This window comes from Lithobates pipiens, unplaced genomic scaffold (genome assembly GCF_037356315.1).
Source record: "Lithobates pipiens isolate NorthernLeopardFrog02 unplaced genomic scaffold, aLitPip1_a1.2 Scaffold_1, whole genome shotgun sequence".
Taxonomy (NCBI): domain Eukaryota; kingdom Metazoa; phylum Chordata; class Amphibia; order Anura; family Ranidae; genus Lithobates; species Lithobates pipiens.
Genome location: NW_027507685.1, coordinates 51,965,859 through 51,982,091, shown reverse-complemented (window position 1 = coordinate 51,982,091; position 16,233 = coordinate 51,965,859). Strand labels below are relative to the sequence as shown.

At 45.1% G+C, this 16,233-nt stretch overlaps 1 protein-coding gene across 1 annotated transcript in view; it reads left to right on the top strand.

The window, feature by feature from the left end:
• LOC143999107 (interleukin-13 receptor subunit alpha-1-like) overlaps positions 1-16,233 on the top strand; it is a 107,928-nt gene that overhangs the window by 68,965 nt on the left and 22,730 nt on the right. The window contains exons 7-8 of the mRNA XM_077493981.1: positions 4,732-4,876; positions 12,779-12,875. Of these exons, the coding sequence (XP_077350107.1) occupies positions 4,732-4,876; positions 12,779-12,875 (242 nt within the window). The remainder of the gene's footprint in view (positions 1-4,731; positions 4,877-12,778; positions 12,876-16,233) is intronic.

The following is a 16,233-nucleotide window of genomic DNA, read 5'->3' as shown; positions in this document are numbered from 1 at the left end:
ATTTATTGTAAGTGCATTAATTACTTTTCTAATAAATCGCATTTAATATACTACACTCAGGTTGGCACTTCCTGTGTCTCTCCCCCTTCTGTAAAATAGCAATATCAGCTGCGCTGCGGGGGTGCCGATGCTCATGACCGGAAGCTGCGATGGTTGTTGGCCACGCGCAATTACGGGCACGAGAGGCAGAACAGGGATGTGTGTGTAAACACACAAATCACTGTTCTGTGAGGAGAGGAGATGCAGATTGTGAGTTCCTAATAGCTAGGAACCACAATCTGTCATCTCCTATAGTCAGTCCCTTCTCCTACATTTAGAACGCACACAGGGAACACAATTAACCCCTTGATCGCCCCCTAGTGTTAACCCCTTCTCGGCCAGTGGCATTTATACAGTAAGCAGTGCATTTTTATAGCACTAATCACTGTATAATTGTCAATCATTCCAAAAATGTGTCAAAGGTGTCCGATGTGTCCGCCATAATGTCGCAGTCTCAATAAAAATTGCATATCGCTACCATTACTTCTAGTAGTAGTCTGAAAGCGAGCCGACGTATTGCTACGATGGCTCGCCCAGGGGAGCCAATCTGCTGCACTATAACTATGGCGGCTGGTCGGGAAGTGGTTAAAATAAAGAGTCAAAAGTCGAATCATAAACCTACCCACTCCCCAATGATATCAGATGCGATGAAACGTGTAGGACGGAGCTATCCATTGTGAGGTCATCACACACTCTACAATCAAGAAGTTATTTGTTTGATTCCCGGAATTGGCTTTTTATAGATGAGTGCTTTATTCTTTTATCCTATATGTAATTAGAGGCTTTTTATAATAAATGTAATTCTTTAAAAAGGGGTTTTATACAATGTGGCTTCCTTAGATTTTTCTTTCAACATGATTCCATACTGTCTGCCTATTGATGTTACATAGTAGGTGATGTTGAAAAAAGACACAAGTCCAACTTATGTGTCTGATTTTATGTCAGTATTACATTGTATATCCCTGTATGTTGTGGTTGTTCAGGTGCTTATCTAATAGTTTTTTTGAAACTATTGATGCTCCCCGCTGAAACCACTGACTGTGGAAGGGAATTCCACATCCTTGCTGCTCTTACATTAAAGAGCCGTAAAGAATCCTACATGCAGTTTAGGGTTAAACCTCTTTTCTTCAAATTGGCCACGTGTCTTGTTAAACTCCCTTCCACAGAAAAGTTTTATCCCTATTGTGGAGTCACCTGTATTGTATTTGTAAACTGAAATCCTATCCCCTCTCAAGTGTTTCTTCTCCAGAGAGAATAAGTTCAGTGCTTGCAACCTTTCTTCATAACTGATATCCTCCAGTCCCTTATTAGCTTTGTTGCTCTTCTATGTACTCGCTTCATTTCCAGTACATCCTTCCTGAGGACTGGTGCCCAGAACGTGACAGCATACTCCAGGTGAGGCCAGACCAAAGTCTTGTAGAGTGGGAGAATTAGCGATTTATCTCTGGAGTTGATCCCCTTTTTAATGCATGCCAATATTATGTTTGCTTTGTTAGCAGCAGCTTGGCATTGCAAGCCATTACTGAGCCTATCATGTACGTTCAAGCTTTCCACATCCTGCGGATAAGTTATTGCCCTGCTTAGCTTAGTATCATCCGCAAATAAAGAGATTGAACTGTTTACCTCATCCTCCAGGTCATTTATGAACAGATTAAATAGGATTGGTCCCAGCAGAGGAATCCTGGGGGAATCCACTTTACACCCCTGACCATTCCGAGTACTCCCCATTTTTCACTACCCTCTATAGTCCATGCCAACGGATCTTACTTTGTACAGTAAACGTTTATGGGGAACTGTGTCAAATGCTTTTGCAAAATCCAGATACATCACATCTATGAGCCTTCCTTTATCTAGATGGCAGATCACCTCCTCATAGAAGGTTAATAGATTGATTTGGTTTGGCAAGAACGATTCTTCATGAATCCATGCTGATTACTGCTAATGCTACCGTTTTCATTACTAAAATCTTGTATATAGTCCCTTATCATGCCCTCCAAGAGCTTACATACTATTGATGTTAGGCTAAATGGACTGTAATTCCCAGGGATGTATTTTGGCCCTTTTTTAAATATTGGTGCTACATTGGCTCTTCTCCAATCAGCTGGTACCATTCCAGTCAGTAGACTGTCAATAAAAATTAGGAACAACGGTCTGCAATTACTTGACTGAGTTCCCTAAGTACCCTCAGGTGCAAGCCATCTGGTCCGGTGACTTATTAAAGTTTAATTTTCCAAGTTTCTAATTCTGTCCTCTGTTAGGACTTCCTGTGATGCGTCATGATGGATAAACACTGCAGTTTTGGTTACTGAAGTCCACAATTCCCTCATGGAAACTGAGGAGAAGAATAAATTCAGTACCTTCACCATCTCCCCATCCTTTGTAACGAGATTTCCTTCCTCATTCTTTATGGGGCCAATATGGTCTGTCCTCCCCTTTTTACTGTTTATATACTTAAATCATTTCTTGGGATTTTTTTTTGCTCTCCACCGCTATGTGCTTTCGTGTACTTTCTTAGCCTCCCTAATTGCACCCTTAAATTTCTTGTTGCATTCTTTATAAAGTCTGAATGCTGATGATGATCTCTCAATCTTGTATTTTTTGAATGCCTTCTCGTTTGCTTTTATGAGCATTTTAAATTGGAGTTAAGCCATCCAGGACCTTGCTGTCCCCTCAAAATAACTAAACACACAGCCATTAATATCTAAACCGCTGGCAACAAAAGTGAGTTCACCCCTAAGTGAAAATGTCAAAATTGGGCCAAAAGTGTCAATATTTTTCATGGCCACCATGATTTTTCAGCACTGCCTTAACCCTCTTGGGCATGAAGTTCACCAGAGCTTCACAGATTGCCACTGGGGTCCTCTTCCACTCCTCCATGACGACATTAGGGTGCTGGTGGATGTTAGAGACTTTGCGCTTCTCCACCTTCCGTTTGAGGATGCCCCACAGATGCTCGAGGGTTTCGATCTGGAGACATGCTTAGCCAGTCCATAACATTTACCCTCAGCTTCTTTAGCAAGGCAGTGGTTGTCTTGGAGGTGTGTTTTGGGGTCATTATGATGTTGGAATACTCCCCTGCAGCCCAGTCTCCGAAAGGAGGGGATCATGCTCTGCTTCAGTATGTCACAGTACATGTTGGCATTAATGGTTCCCTTAATGAACTGTAGCTCTCCAGTGCCAGAAGCACTCATGCAGCTCCAGACTGTGACACTCCCACCACCATGCTTGACTGTAGGCAAGACACACTTGTCTTTGTACTCCTCAGCTGGTTGCCACCACACTCACTTGACACCATCTGAACCAAAGTTTATCTTGGTCTCATCAAACCACAGGACAAGGTTCCAGTAATCCATGTCCTTAGTCTGCTTATCTTCAGCAAACTGTTTGTGGGCTTTCTTGTGCATCATCTTTAGAAGAGGCTTCCTTCTGGGTCGACAGCCATGCAGACCAATTTGATGCAGTGTGCGGCGTATGGTCTGAGCATTGACATTAGCCTCTTCAGCAATGCTCAGACCATATGCAGCACTCATACATCTAATTCCCAAAGATAACCTCGGAATATGACGCTGAGCATGTGCACTCAACTTATTTGGTCGACTTTGGAGAGGCCTGTTCAGAGTGGAACCTGCCCTGTTAAACCGCTGTATGGTCTTGGACACTCTGCTGAAACTTTGTTTCAGGGTCTTGGCAATCTTCTTATAGCCTAGATCATCTTTATGTAGAGCAACAATTCTTATTTTCAGATCCTCAGAGTTCTTTGTCATGAGGTGCCATGTTGAACTTCCAGTGACCAGTATGAGAGAGTGAGAGCTATAACACCAAATTTAACACTAACGAGTCACATGACACCAGGGAGGGAAAATGGCTAATTGGGCCCAATTTGGACATTTTCACATAGGGGTGCACTCACTTTTGTTGGCAGTGGTTTAGACATTAATGGCTGTGTGAGTTATTTTGAGGGGCCAGCAAATTGACACTGTTATACAAGCTGTACAAACACAAAAAACACAAAAAGATGGTATCTGCTCCATTGCTTGCGTGCGCAGAGGTGGAAGTGACGTCGGGCAGTCGGAAGTCGCGAGTGGAACGCAGCTGCTCACACACTTACTGTATTCGATCACCATTGTTCTATGGAGGTTGGTGCCTTTTTTTTTTTTTTTTGCCTTGTTGTATCATTCAGGCTATGCCCAGATAATGTGAGTGGGTGTGGGTTGGGTGGGGTCTAAGCTGCACGACCACACATATATAGAGGAGTTCGTAAGTGAGAAACCATTGCCCATTTAGGCTCTGAGGAAAGGGGTTCTCCCCGAAACGTGTCAGAAATTAGGAGATATCATATGATCCACTCAACGTCAGGTCCTGGCTTGCCGATGTTCGGAACAGTGGATTTTGCTTTAATGATTTTGCCTATTATCAATACTCATTTGTGAGTATACATCTTGCTGTTTTAAATTTGAATAAAGCTTTACTAGTGGTAATGCACTAGGTTGGTGTGCCCTCCTTCTTTTCTTTTATACAAGCTGTACACGCACTATTTTATATTGCATCAAAGTGTCATTTCTTCAGTGTTGTCACATGAAAAGATAATAATAAAATATTTACAAAAATGTGAGGGGTGTTCTCACTTTTGTGAGATACTGTATGTAATAACTGAAATGAATGACTCATCCCAGCTCCTTTTTTATCTTTAAGGGTATTAATGAATTAAGCAAAGAAATTCCCAATGCTGCTTCTGATGTCACATACACTGCAAAAGTACGGGTGAGGGTATCAGAATTATCCATTTCAGATGGCCATTTTCTTTGGAGTGATTGGAGTGAAGAACAGACATTGCAAGGTAAAGTTGAGATGAATTACAATGACGTTATTTATAAAAAAAGAACCTGCAATAGCAGGCTGATGGCAGTTTATAATGAATCTAATTTAACATAGAATACAGCATAAGTATAAAAAGTGCTGCCTGCCAAACAGTTAGTTTCTAATGTGACACCTTTGCAGCATCAAGGCATTTTGCAAAGTTCTAACCATTCAATCTCATTGCAGTCAAAGCAATACCATTTTGTCAAAGTGGTGATTGGATCGTGAGAGAACAGCAGTGCATTGATTAAAGCCGCGTACACACGTAGCCGTCTGTCCGACGTACTTAGTCTGGCGGACTTCCCGCCAGACTGTCCGTCCGGACTTTCCGAACGGGCTACTTGCCCACACACGGCACTTTTTCAGCGGACTAATACGACGTAACTAAGTCCGCCGTACTATCCGCCCTACTTTTGAAATGAACGGACTCGCCCACACACGCGGAGAAAAGTCCACTCATTTCGAGCGTGTCTCCAGGTAGGCGGGGCCCGCGAAGGAGACGCCGCCGGCCCCGCCGCCTTGTATGGACTTAAAGGGGAACCCCAACGCCGAACAAAATCGGCGTGGGGGTCCCCCCCAAGTCCACCACAGACCCTTGTCCGAGCACGCTACCCGGCCGGCCAGGAAAGGGGGGGCGAGCGAGCGCCCCCCCTCCTGAGCCGTACCAGGCCGCGTGCCCTCAACATGGTGGGTGCCTTGGGGAAGGGGGGCCGCGCGGCCCCCCCACCCCAAAGCACCTTGCCCCCATGTTGATGAGGACAAGGGCCTCTTCCCGACAACCCTGGCCGTTGGTTGTCGGGGGTCTGCGGGCGGGGGGCTTATCGGAATCCGGGAGACCCCTTTAATAAGGGGGCCCCCGGATACCGGCCCCCCACCCTATGTGAATGAGTATGGGGTACAATGTACCCCTCCCCATTCACCTGTAAAATAAAAGTACAAAAAAAACACAACACACGAGATAAAATACTTTATTACACAGCTCCGGGGGTCTTCGGTCTTCGGGGGTCTTCTCGCCGGACTCCTCCACTATCTTCTTGTAGCTCTTTTGCTAGCGGAGGAGTCCGGCTTTCTTCCTCGCCGCCGGCCTCTTCTTCCGACTTCGGGGGTCTTGTCCCCCTCTTCGGTTCTTCTGCCGGGCCACTGCCTGTAAAAGAGCTAGAAGAAGGCGCGGTCTTCTGTCGCCGCCGCCTTCCGTTCTTCTGTTCTTCTCTTCTTCTTCTTCTTCTTCAGATGTTGCCTCGCCGAGTCCTCCGCTCACAATGACAGGGAACGGGCACGCGGCGACTTATATAGCGACAAGGGGCGGGGTCTTCGGGGGTCTTCACATGGGTTAATGTCACATGGTGACCCCCGCCCCCTTACGATGTCACAGTCCCGGAGGATGCTGGGACTGTCGCCATGTGACATCAACCCGTGTGACATGAACCCATGTGACATCCACCGAAGACCCCGCCCCTTGTCGCTATATAAGTCGCCGCGTGCCCGTTCCCTGTCATTGTGAGCGGAGGACTCGGCGAGGCAACATCTGAAGAAGAAGAAGAAGAAGAAGAGAAGAACGGAAAAACGGAAGGCGGCGGCGGCGGCGACAGAAGACCGGGCCACCGCCTGTAAAAGAGCTAGAAGAAGGCGCGGTGGCCCGGCAGAAGAACCGAAGAGGGGGACAAGACCCCCGAAGTCGGAAGAAGAGGCCGGCGGCGAGGAAGAAAGCCGGACTCCTCCGCTAGCAAAAGAGCTACAAGAAGATAGCGAAGTCCGGCGAGAAGACCCCCGAAGACGGAAGACCCCCGGAGCTGTGCAATAAATATTTTATCTTGTGTGTTGTGTTTTTTTTGTACTTTTATTTTACAGGTGAATGGGTAGGGGTACATTGTACCCCATACTCATTCACATAGGGTGGGGGGCCGATATCCGAGGGCCCCCTTATTAAAGGGGGCTCCCGGATTCCGATAAGCCCCCCGCTCGCAGACCCCGACAACCAACGGCCAGGGTTGTCGGGAAGAGGCCCTTGTCCTCATCAACATGGGGACAAGGTGCTTTGGGCCTGGTACGGCTCAGGAGGGGGGGCGCTCGCTCGCCCCCCCTTTCCTGGCCGGCCGGGTAGCGTGCTCGGACAAGGGTCTGTTGTGGACTTGGGGGGGGACCCCCACGCCTTTTTTTTCGGCGTCGGGGTTCCCCTTTAAGTCCATACCAGGCGGCGGGGCCGGCGGCATCTCCTTCGCGGGCCCCGCCTACCTGGAGACCCGCTCGAAATGAGCGGACTTTTCTCCGGGCGGGAAAAGTCCGCTCATTTCAAAAGTACGGCGGACTGGCATACACACGGCCGGATTGTCCGCCGAAATACGAGTCCGGCGGGAAGATTGGAGTGCAACACGGCATTCTAAGTCCGCTGTACTTTCGGGTCAAAAAAGTATGCCGGAGGCTACACACGGGGGGATTGTCCGGCGGACTTGAGTTTGCTGGACTTTTCCAACCGCTTGTTTGATCGTGTGTACGCGGTATAAGTCACCTCTGTGCTTCCTCCTCCAATCCACAAACTCTATTGGTTAGTTTCACAGCACTATGCAATGCTAACAATGCTGCCTCAATTTTCAGATTGATAGTGATGTGCATAGAATTACAAAAAGCTACTATAAATAAAGAAATTAACAGATTAATGTACTATATAAATAATTAAAATATTTTAATTAACACATAACTGGATTAAATCGGGGTCTCTTCTTAAACCTGTGTCACCCACATAGCTCCTAACCATTGATTGGACTGTTATACCACTGGAGAGTTGTCTTAACCTTTCCCGTCCAGTATCCTAGAGTTAAATTACTTGAGCTTGGCCCTCTGGTGAGTGAATCGCAGTTGATCGCTTTTCAGTGGGCATTTGACAGGCGGTAAGGAGGCATTATGCTGCCACCTCACCAACTTTTATTCTCTAAAAACCTGCACCACAATGGCATGCATTGCACCTGGTTGTAAGGCAGTTTAGCCCTTTAGTTGAATGTGATCATTTTTGCCACACCGCGATGCAAAGCATTGTGTCTGTGGCATGTGTACACCCCTTTTCGTGCCCTTGCAGCTTAAAGGAGAGAGTTGGCGGGTGGGGATAGAAATGTGGCTCAAAGTTTTACTAATCCCAGGACCCTGCATTCACTATCTCTGGTCACCTAAACACCTTTTCTCATGAGCAGTATATAGAAGTCTTGTGACTTATGTCAGTGTCTGGCTGAGCACTGGTTAAAGCTTGTAGGAGGAGTTTTAATTCTCCTCCGACTATCCTATGAAACTGCAGGACCCCTGACTTTCTGTCTGGAGAGTGCTGATTGGCCCTGTGCGATCACATGCACCCACCCAAAAAAAAAATCTCTAGTAATACACATCAAACATAGCATGTGCAGAGTGCCCCCAAGGCTCTGTACTATCAGGAGATGGATTGGGGTCAATGGAAGAAGGGGAGGATCAGAGGAGACAGGATCAAACAGCCTTTTCACACAAAGCAGAGGATTAATGCCTTAGGTTCCACAGTGAGTATAACAAGCCTGCTTTACTGCATATACAGATTGATTTTACTGTTGTGGGCAGGGGCGGATCCAGAGTCTAGTCTCGGGAGGGGCACTGCTAGAAAATGTTTTTTTGGGGGCAATTTATCAGGGAAATGGCTGGTATTGGCACTTCAATCTTCAATCATCACGGCACCATGGTTGTTATGGTGTCAGGATGATTGAAGCGCATTATTTCTATTATTACATTGTAATATAAAAGTAAATGGTTCAACTCACCATAATGCAGAATCAGTGGGAGCCCTGAGTGTGTCACTTGCCACGTCACTTGCCACACACTGCACATTGTCACTTGCCATGTCACTTGTCACCAAATGCGGATTGTCACTTGCCACGTCACCTGCCACACATTACAGATTGTCACTTGCCACACATTGCAGATTGTCACTTGTCACATAGCCTGCCACACATTGTGGATTGTCACTTGCCACGTAGCCTGCCACACGTTGCTGAGTGTCACTTGCCACGTAGCCTGCCACACTTTGCGGAGTGTCACTTGCCACGTAGCCTGCCACACGTTGTGGATTGTCACTTACCACGTAGCCTGCCACACGTTGCAGATTGTCACTTGCCACGTAGCCTGCCACACGTTGTAGAGTGTCACTTGCCACCTAGCCTGCCACACATTGCATATCATCACTTGCCGCGTAGCCTGGCACACGTTGCGAATTGTCACTTGCCACGTAGCCTGCCACACATTGCGGATTGTCACTTGCCATGTTGCCTGCCACACATTGCGGATTGTTCCCAGAGTGAAATTAGGCAGCAGAGAGATAATGTAATCTCTCTGCTGCCCACTGCTTCCCACACAGTGAGGACGGAACTGCAGAGATGCAAGGCAGTGAGAGATGATGAAATCTCCCTGCTCCCCTGCTCAAACGCTGAGCCGCCCAGCTGCCCCCCCTCATCCGCCCGCGCTGTCACCTGCGGAGCCACCCGCCCGGAACGACACCCGCGGAACCGCCCGCGCTGTCACCCGCGGAGCTGCCTGCCCTATCACCCGCAGAGCCACTCGTATTTTCGGAGGGGCCAATTGCCCTGTTGCCCCCCCGGATCTGCCCCTGGTTGTGGGTTTAGTAACATTTCAACAGTTTTTAGTGTAAATGAGGCCTTAAAGTTGAGATTCAGTTCACATCAATCTACCATTGATGTGTGTGTTAAAGCGGTATTAAACCCAAAAGCAAACATTTATATTGCAGCTTACCATTTCTTATATGTGATGTCTGCATTAATTTTCTTACCTTTACAGTGCCTTGCGAAAGTATTCGGCCCCCTTGAACTTTTCAACCTTTTGCCACATTTCAGGCTTCAAACATAAAGATATAAAATTTTAATTTTTTGTGAAGAATCACCAACAAGTGGGACATAATTGTGAAGTGGAATGAAATCTATTGCATTTTTGAAACTTTTTTAACTAATAAAAAAAATGAAAAGTGGGGCGTGCAAAATTATTCTGCCCCATTGCGTTAATACTTTGTAGAGCCACCTTTTGCTGCGATTACAGCTGCAAGTCGCTTGGGGTATGTCTCTATCAGTTTTGCACATCGAGAGACTCTTGTCCATTCTTCCTTTCAAAACCGCTCGAGCTCAGTGAGGTTGGATGGAGAACGTTTATGAACAGCAGTTTTCAGCTCTTTCAACAGATTCTCGATTGGATTCAGGTCTGGACTTTGATTTGGCCATTCTAACACCTGGATACGTTTATTTGTGAACCATTCCTTTGTAGATTTTGCTGTATGTTTGGGATCATTGTCTTGTTGGAAGATAAATCTCCGTCCCAGTTTCAGGTCTTTTGCAGACTCCAACAGGTTTTCATCCAGAATGGTCCTGTATTTGGCTGCATCCATCTTCCCCTCAATTTTAACCATCTTCCCTGTCCCTGCTGAAGAAAAGCAGGCCAAAACCATGATGCTGCCGCCACCATGTTTGACAGTGGGGATGGTGTGTTGAGGGTGATGAGCTGTGTTGCTTTTACGCCAAACATATCGTTTTGCATTGTAGGCAAAAGGTTTGATTTTGGTTTCATCTGACCAGAGCACCTTCTTCCACATGTTTGGTGTGTCTCCCAGGTGGCTTGTGGCAAACTTTAGACAAGACTTTTTATGGATATCTTTGAGAAATGGCTTTCTTCTTGCCACTCTTCCATAAAGGCCAGATTTGTGCAGTGTACGACTGATTGTTGTCCTATGGACAGACTCTCCCACCTCAGTTGCAGTTCTCTTCAGTTCATCCAGAGTGATCATGGGCCTCTTGGCTGCATCTCTGATCAGTCTTCTCCTTGTCTGAAAGTTTAGAGGGACGGCCAGGTCTTGGTAGATTTGCAGTGGTCTGATACTCCTTCCATTTCAAACTGATCGCTTGCACAGTGCTCCTTGGGATGTTTAAAGCTTGGAAAATCTTTTTGCATCCAAGTCCAGCTTTAAACTTCTCCACAACAGTATTACGGACCTGCCTGGTGTGTTCCTTGGTCTTCATGATGCTCTCTGCGCTTTCAACAGAACCCTGAGACTATCACAGAGCAGGTGCATTTATACAGAGACTTGATTACACACAGGTGGATTCTATTTATCACCATCAGTCATTTAGGACAACATTGGATCATTCAGAGATCCTCGCTGAACTTCTGGAGTGAGTTTGCTGCACTGAAAGTAAAGGGGCCAAATAATTTTGCACGCACCACTTTTCAGTTTTTTATTTGATAAAAAAGTTTAAATTATCCAATAGATTTTGTTCCACTTCACAATTGTGTCCCACTTGTTGGTGATTCTTCACAAAAAATTAAAATTTTATATCTTTATGTTTGAAGCCTGAAATGTGGCAAAAGGTTGAAAAGTTCAAGGGGGCCGAATACTTTCGCAAGGCACTGTATTTTCACCTGGTGATCTAGTCAATAAGTCTTTTAAAAGAACAAGCTCTCTAGCAGAATCAGTTACAGAGACAAACCATTTACCACTAACAAGGGGTGCTTACATTGATCCACTTTGAGTTATTCATGTAAAACCTTTATCCTGAAAGGAAAAAAAAAACTGGTGTTACTGCTTATAAAGTGTGAACTGTTGTTCAGCTTCAATTTCTTAGTGTATTTAAATTTGCTAGTACATCCAACACTCTCCTCCCCCACAATGCTGCTATCCAAAGCTGTCACCTGTGCTCCTTCATCCAGAGTTGTGTCTCACTAATACAGGAGGTGTATTACTGGCCAGATCACCAGGTTAAAACCAAGGAAAAGGCCTTGGAAAAAAAGACAAAAAAGACAAGTAATAAATGCCATTTTTGGTTTCGGGTTTAATACTGCGTTAAGTACCAGTAGACATTAAATGATTAGCTCACATCTGTGGCTTCCTTCACTGTTCAGAGTCGGTTCACACTGAGGCAGCGCGACTGCCTCAGGCGACCTGCATCCGACTTCAGCGACGGCTTGCAAAATGACTTCTGTATAGAAGTCAATGCAAGTCGCCCCAAAAGTAGTACAGTAACCTTTTTCTAAGTCGGAGCGACTCTCCTATTAGAACGGTTCCATTGTACGGAATGGGACCTGACTTGTCGTCGCTAAGTCACCTGACGAGTCGCCCCTGTGTGAATCGGCTCTTAGGGATAAAGCTAGACATACTTGCATCAGATTTTTTTTCAATCAACTAAAGGGCTGAAAGCGCTGGAGACTATTAGCTGCAGCACCGATCGAACAAAATTTTTTCCAGCAAACCCGTTTGCAAGAAGTTGCTCATTAGATTGACTTCTCAGAAATGGGAATGGTCAGAGATGGATTGAAATATGGCCAGTCCTTGCCGAACCTGCCAAATTTCGATCTATCTATGGCCAGCTTAACAAACAAACAATCTAAAAGTAAATCTGTCATGGGAAAAATACCAGCGTTTGTCCTTTCTTAATGTCTTGTGAAAATGATAGTTGCCTGGCTGTCATGTTGACCTCTCCGATCTCAAAACTTGGAGTTAGAAACCTAGAACAAGTTCAGGAAAGCCATAGAAAATGCAGTATTCCCAATCTGCATGTTTTTTCTATAGCAGCCAGAATTAGAAGTTTGAGAAGGTGAAGGGCAGCCTTCATGTTACTCATGTAACCGGATTGAAGGACATGTTTTTTTTATTTTCTGATTTGAAATTACACAGATGGTTATATAACACTGTAGATTTTTACAGGTTGGCAATTTCACATACCTATGGTAAATATTGCCTGCCATTCCAGAATGTGGTTTTATAGAGTCCAGATACTTAGCAGACGATCAGCTCCAGTCTATAGGGAATGGTATTTTACAGGTTTGTTCTGCTGTCTGATTTATGCGGAATGCTTATGTGTCTGTTATTATTTTCCAGGAGAGAGCAATGGGCGAGATATAGCCATCCTATTACTTCTATTAATACCAGCAATAATTATTGTTGCAGCAGTCATCCTGCTCGTTTACATGAGAAGGTAAATTCCTATGCTTATGACAACACTAGTATAGATGTTCCTCTGTCTATCTCTCCGTTTGTCTTTTTTCTTTTTTCTTCTTTTATTCCAGTGCCTTGTCTTTTATTTTATTATTTTTTTATCCCTCCTCTTTTTATATTATTATATCCCTATCTATCCATCTATCTATTAAAAAGGGTGGGCGCGGGGTACAGAGCACTGAGCCATGAGCCCACCCAGAAAATATATAAAGTGAAGGTAGTGCTGCGCTATGAACCTAAATACTGTGCGTAATAATGTGCAAAGGTGCTCAATGAAAGAGGTTGAAAGAGGCAATGTTCAAAGGTCAATATATATCCAGTTCTAGGCAGTATAAAAACATGTCACTTGCCCTGCGATTTCTTCAGATAAAACAATAAAAGTGTATCAATAAGACAATAAAAGTATATCAAACATTCAAATGATTCTTCGTAGAACAGTGTGTGACAATAGCGAATTGTCTTCCTGCTGCTCCTCCCAGCCAATTAGGAAGCGCGTCTTAAGACCTGATTGGCCAAGAGGAGAAGCGACCATATTGGCTGCCGAGGAGGAGATGCAGGGGGAAGCCGCTGATAAGGAGACACAGGAGGAAGTCGTCAAAGTTGCCCGTGACCTAGAGGATAGTGTGGGGCTGGTGGGTGGATGACTAAGCGACAGGGCGGTGGGGGATTTGTTACTGGCGGATCGACCGAATGGGGGAGTTTGACTGACCAACTGAACAGGAGGGCGGGTGGAGGATTGTTTTCTGCCCCCCCCCCCCCCCCCAAAAAAAAAATGTAGTCTGTGTGTCTGTCTATCTTACATTAATAGAGTATTTAAATTGGGTTGTGTTCTATAACCAACGGCCGGCGGTACAGTATGTGTATATATACGGTTTTCAAGGGATTTACCGGGGTTATGGTTATGGCCATAGGCATAACCCCAGTATTTTTTTTTTCAGCCAGGGACTGGCTTTCTCATGAAAGTGGTCAGAGCAGCTAGTTAGCCTCTAGATAACTTTCCGAAGCAACGAGAGGGGTCTTTTGCTTTGATGTTTTAATTTTGAAGGTAGAGAGGACCTGTCATTCCTTATTTCTATTACAAGACTTGTTTACGTTCCTTGTAATTGGAATAAAAGTCTTAAAAAAACAATAAAAAAAACAATAAAGGAATAGTGTGCATAAAAAAATAAATAAAAAAAATAAGTGAAAAAAAAAAATCCCCGTCCCTCGGTGCTTAAGCGCAGAAGCGAACGTATATGTAAACAGTGTTCGCACCACACGTGAAGTATCGCCACAAACGTTTGAACGAGAGCAATAATTCTAGCACTAGACCTCCTCTGTAACTTTAAACAGGTAACCTATAAAAAATTGTAAACGTATGACGGGACTAGAAAAAGGAAGTTCAATAGCCAGTAGCCAATAGCTTCCGTCTCGTAGTTGAATCTGAGCATGCGTGAGTTTTTGCGCGTCGGAATTGCATACACACAAACGCATTTTGCGGATAGGAACTTTTTCTGACCAAAAAATTGCTCTCAATATTTTGCTGGCCGAAATTCAGCCAGCAAAAGTCTGATGGAGCATACACACAATCGCATTTTCCGACCAAAAGCTCTTATCGGTCTTTTGTTGCCCGAATTTCCGATCGTGTGTATGTGGCATACAGCTCCATTCACTACTAGGCGTTCCGGATCGTGGGTGGAATCGCTGCGATCCTGCTCGCAATCCCGAATCGCGACAGATAGCGATCCCCGTCACTTCCAATGGCACCCCACTTGCGGCGTGGTCTTGCCGCGATTGTTACCTGATGAACCATGGTAAAATTGCACAAACAGAATCACGGTATGCCTGTGGCCCAAAAGAAGTTTCAGAACAATTGCGGTAAAATCGCACTGCAATCGGGCTACTATTGGCAGTGATCGAAAGGGCGTCTCACAATTTGTAGTAAGTTAGTGATCACAGGCAGAATCGTTGAGATTCCGCCCACGATCCAGGATGCCTAGGTGTGAACAGAGCCGTAGGCCGCGTACACACGGGCGGATTGTCTGCCCAACTTAGTCCGCTGAACCATGTTTCAGCGGACAATCCGCTCGTGTGTGGGCTTCAGCTGACTTTTTCAGCGGACAGTCTGACGGACTTAGTCTTTCGGAATTTCTGTAATTTTGTCCGTCCAAACTTGGTTTCAGCGGACAATCCGCTCGTGAGTAGGCAAGTTGGACGGACTAAGTATGGCGCATGCTCAGAAAGGATTTACACGGCGAAAGGTTGCATTGCAGTGTATTGGACGTCGTATTTCTAGTCCCGTCGTACGTGCTGTACACGTCATCGCGCAAGCTTTCAGCGGACTGTCTGTTCGTCGTGTGTGGTCAAGTCCGTTCATTTAAAAGTTGGACGGACTGTCTGTCGGATTGTCTGACGAACTTAGTTGGGCAGACAATCCGCCCGTGTGTACGCGGCCTTAGGCTGCATTCACACAAGATTGTGGTCGGAATCACCGTAATTCCGCCCCCCGATTTCAAATGGCTGCAAAACAAGGGGCACGATTGTGATGTCATTACTTCTAGTAGCACCCTAATCATGCAGCAATCTTGCCACGAGACGGTAAATCACATTGCAATCGCGACAACACACATCGCTTGTCCCTCAAAAAGGAACACTGGCTTCTTTTGGGTGACAGTGTGCCACGTAGTGATTTGCCATGATTGCAGTGTGATTTTCCATCTGACAATCTTGGCAAAATTGCAGCGCAATTGAAGTGCCATTAGAAGTAATGGTATCGCAATCGCGTTTCGCAGCCATTTGGAATAGCGGCAATTCCACCCACGATCATGTGTGAGTACAGTCTAATAGTATTTCATTTTTGTTTTCACTTTCCTAATTGTAGCAAAGAGTTTTATTTCAAAACTAAAATACTGTGGTGGATCCGCACGAATGGCTATTGGTTAATACTTGTTTTTGTCTTTGTGGGAACTGCTGCCCCTACTACGACTACCTAATTAGGTAGAGTCTGAAATGGAAAGTATTTAAGGGTAGTAGGTATGGCGCTGTTCAATTGTTTGTATGTGTGTGGTGCCCTTTAAATAAAATATAAATTCCTAGTGCTTAATTAAATACCAATTTAGTATCTGTTAACAAAACGTATTCTTTGAAACCTATTTTGTTAATTGAATTTGTAAAGTGACTGGTGCTTTTGCTATTCAGAAATAAATAAGTAAAATAATAAAATTGTATAAACATTTGATGTGCAAAATAATGCTTAAAGTGGTTGTAAACCCGCTGAATTATTTTTTTGCTCACCTGCAAAGGAAAAGGCATAATGAGCTAGTATGCACCGCATACTAGCTCATTATGAAATACTTACC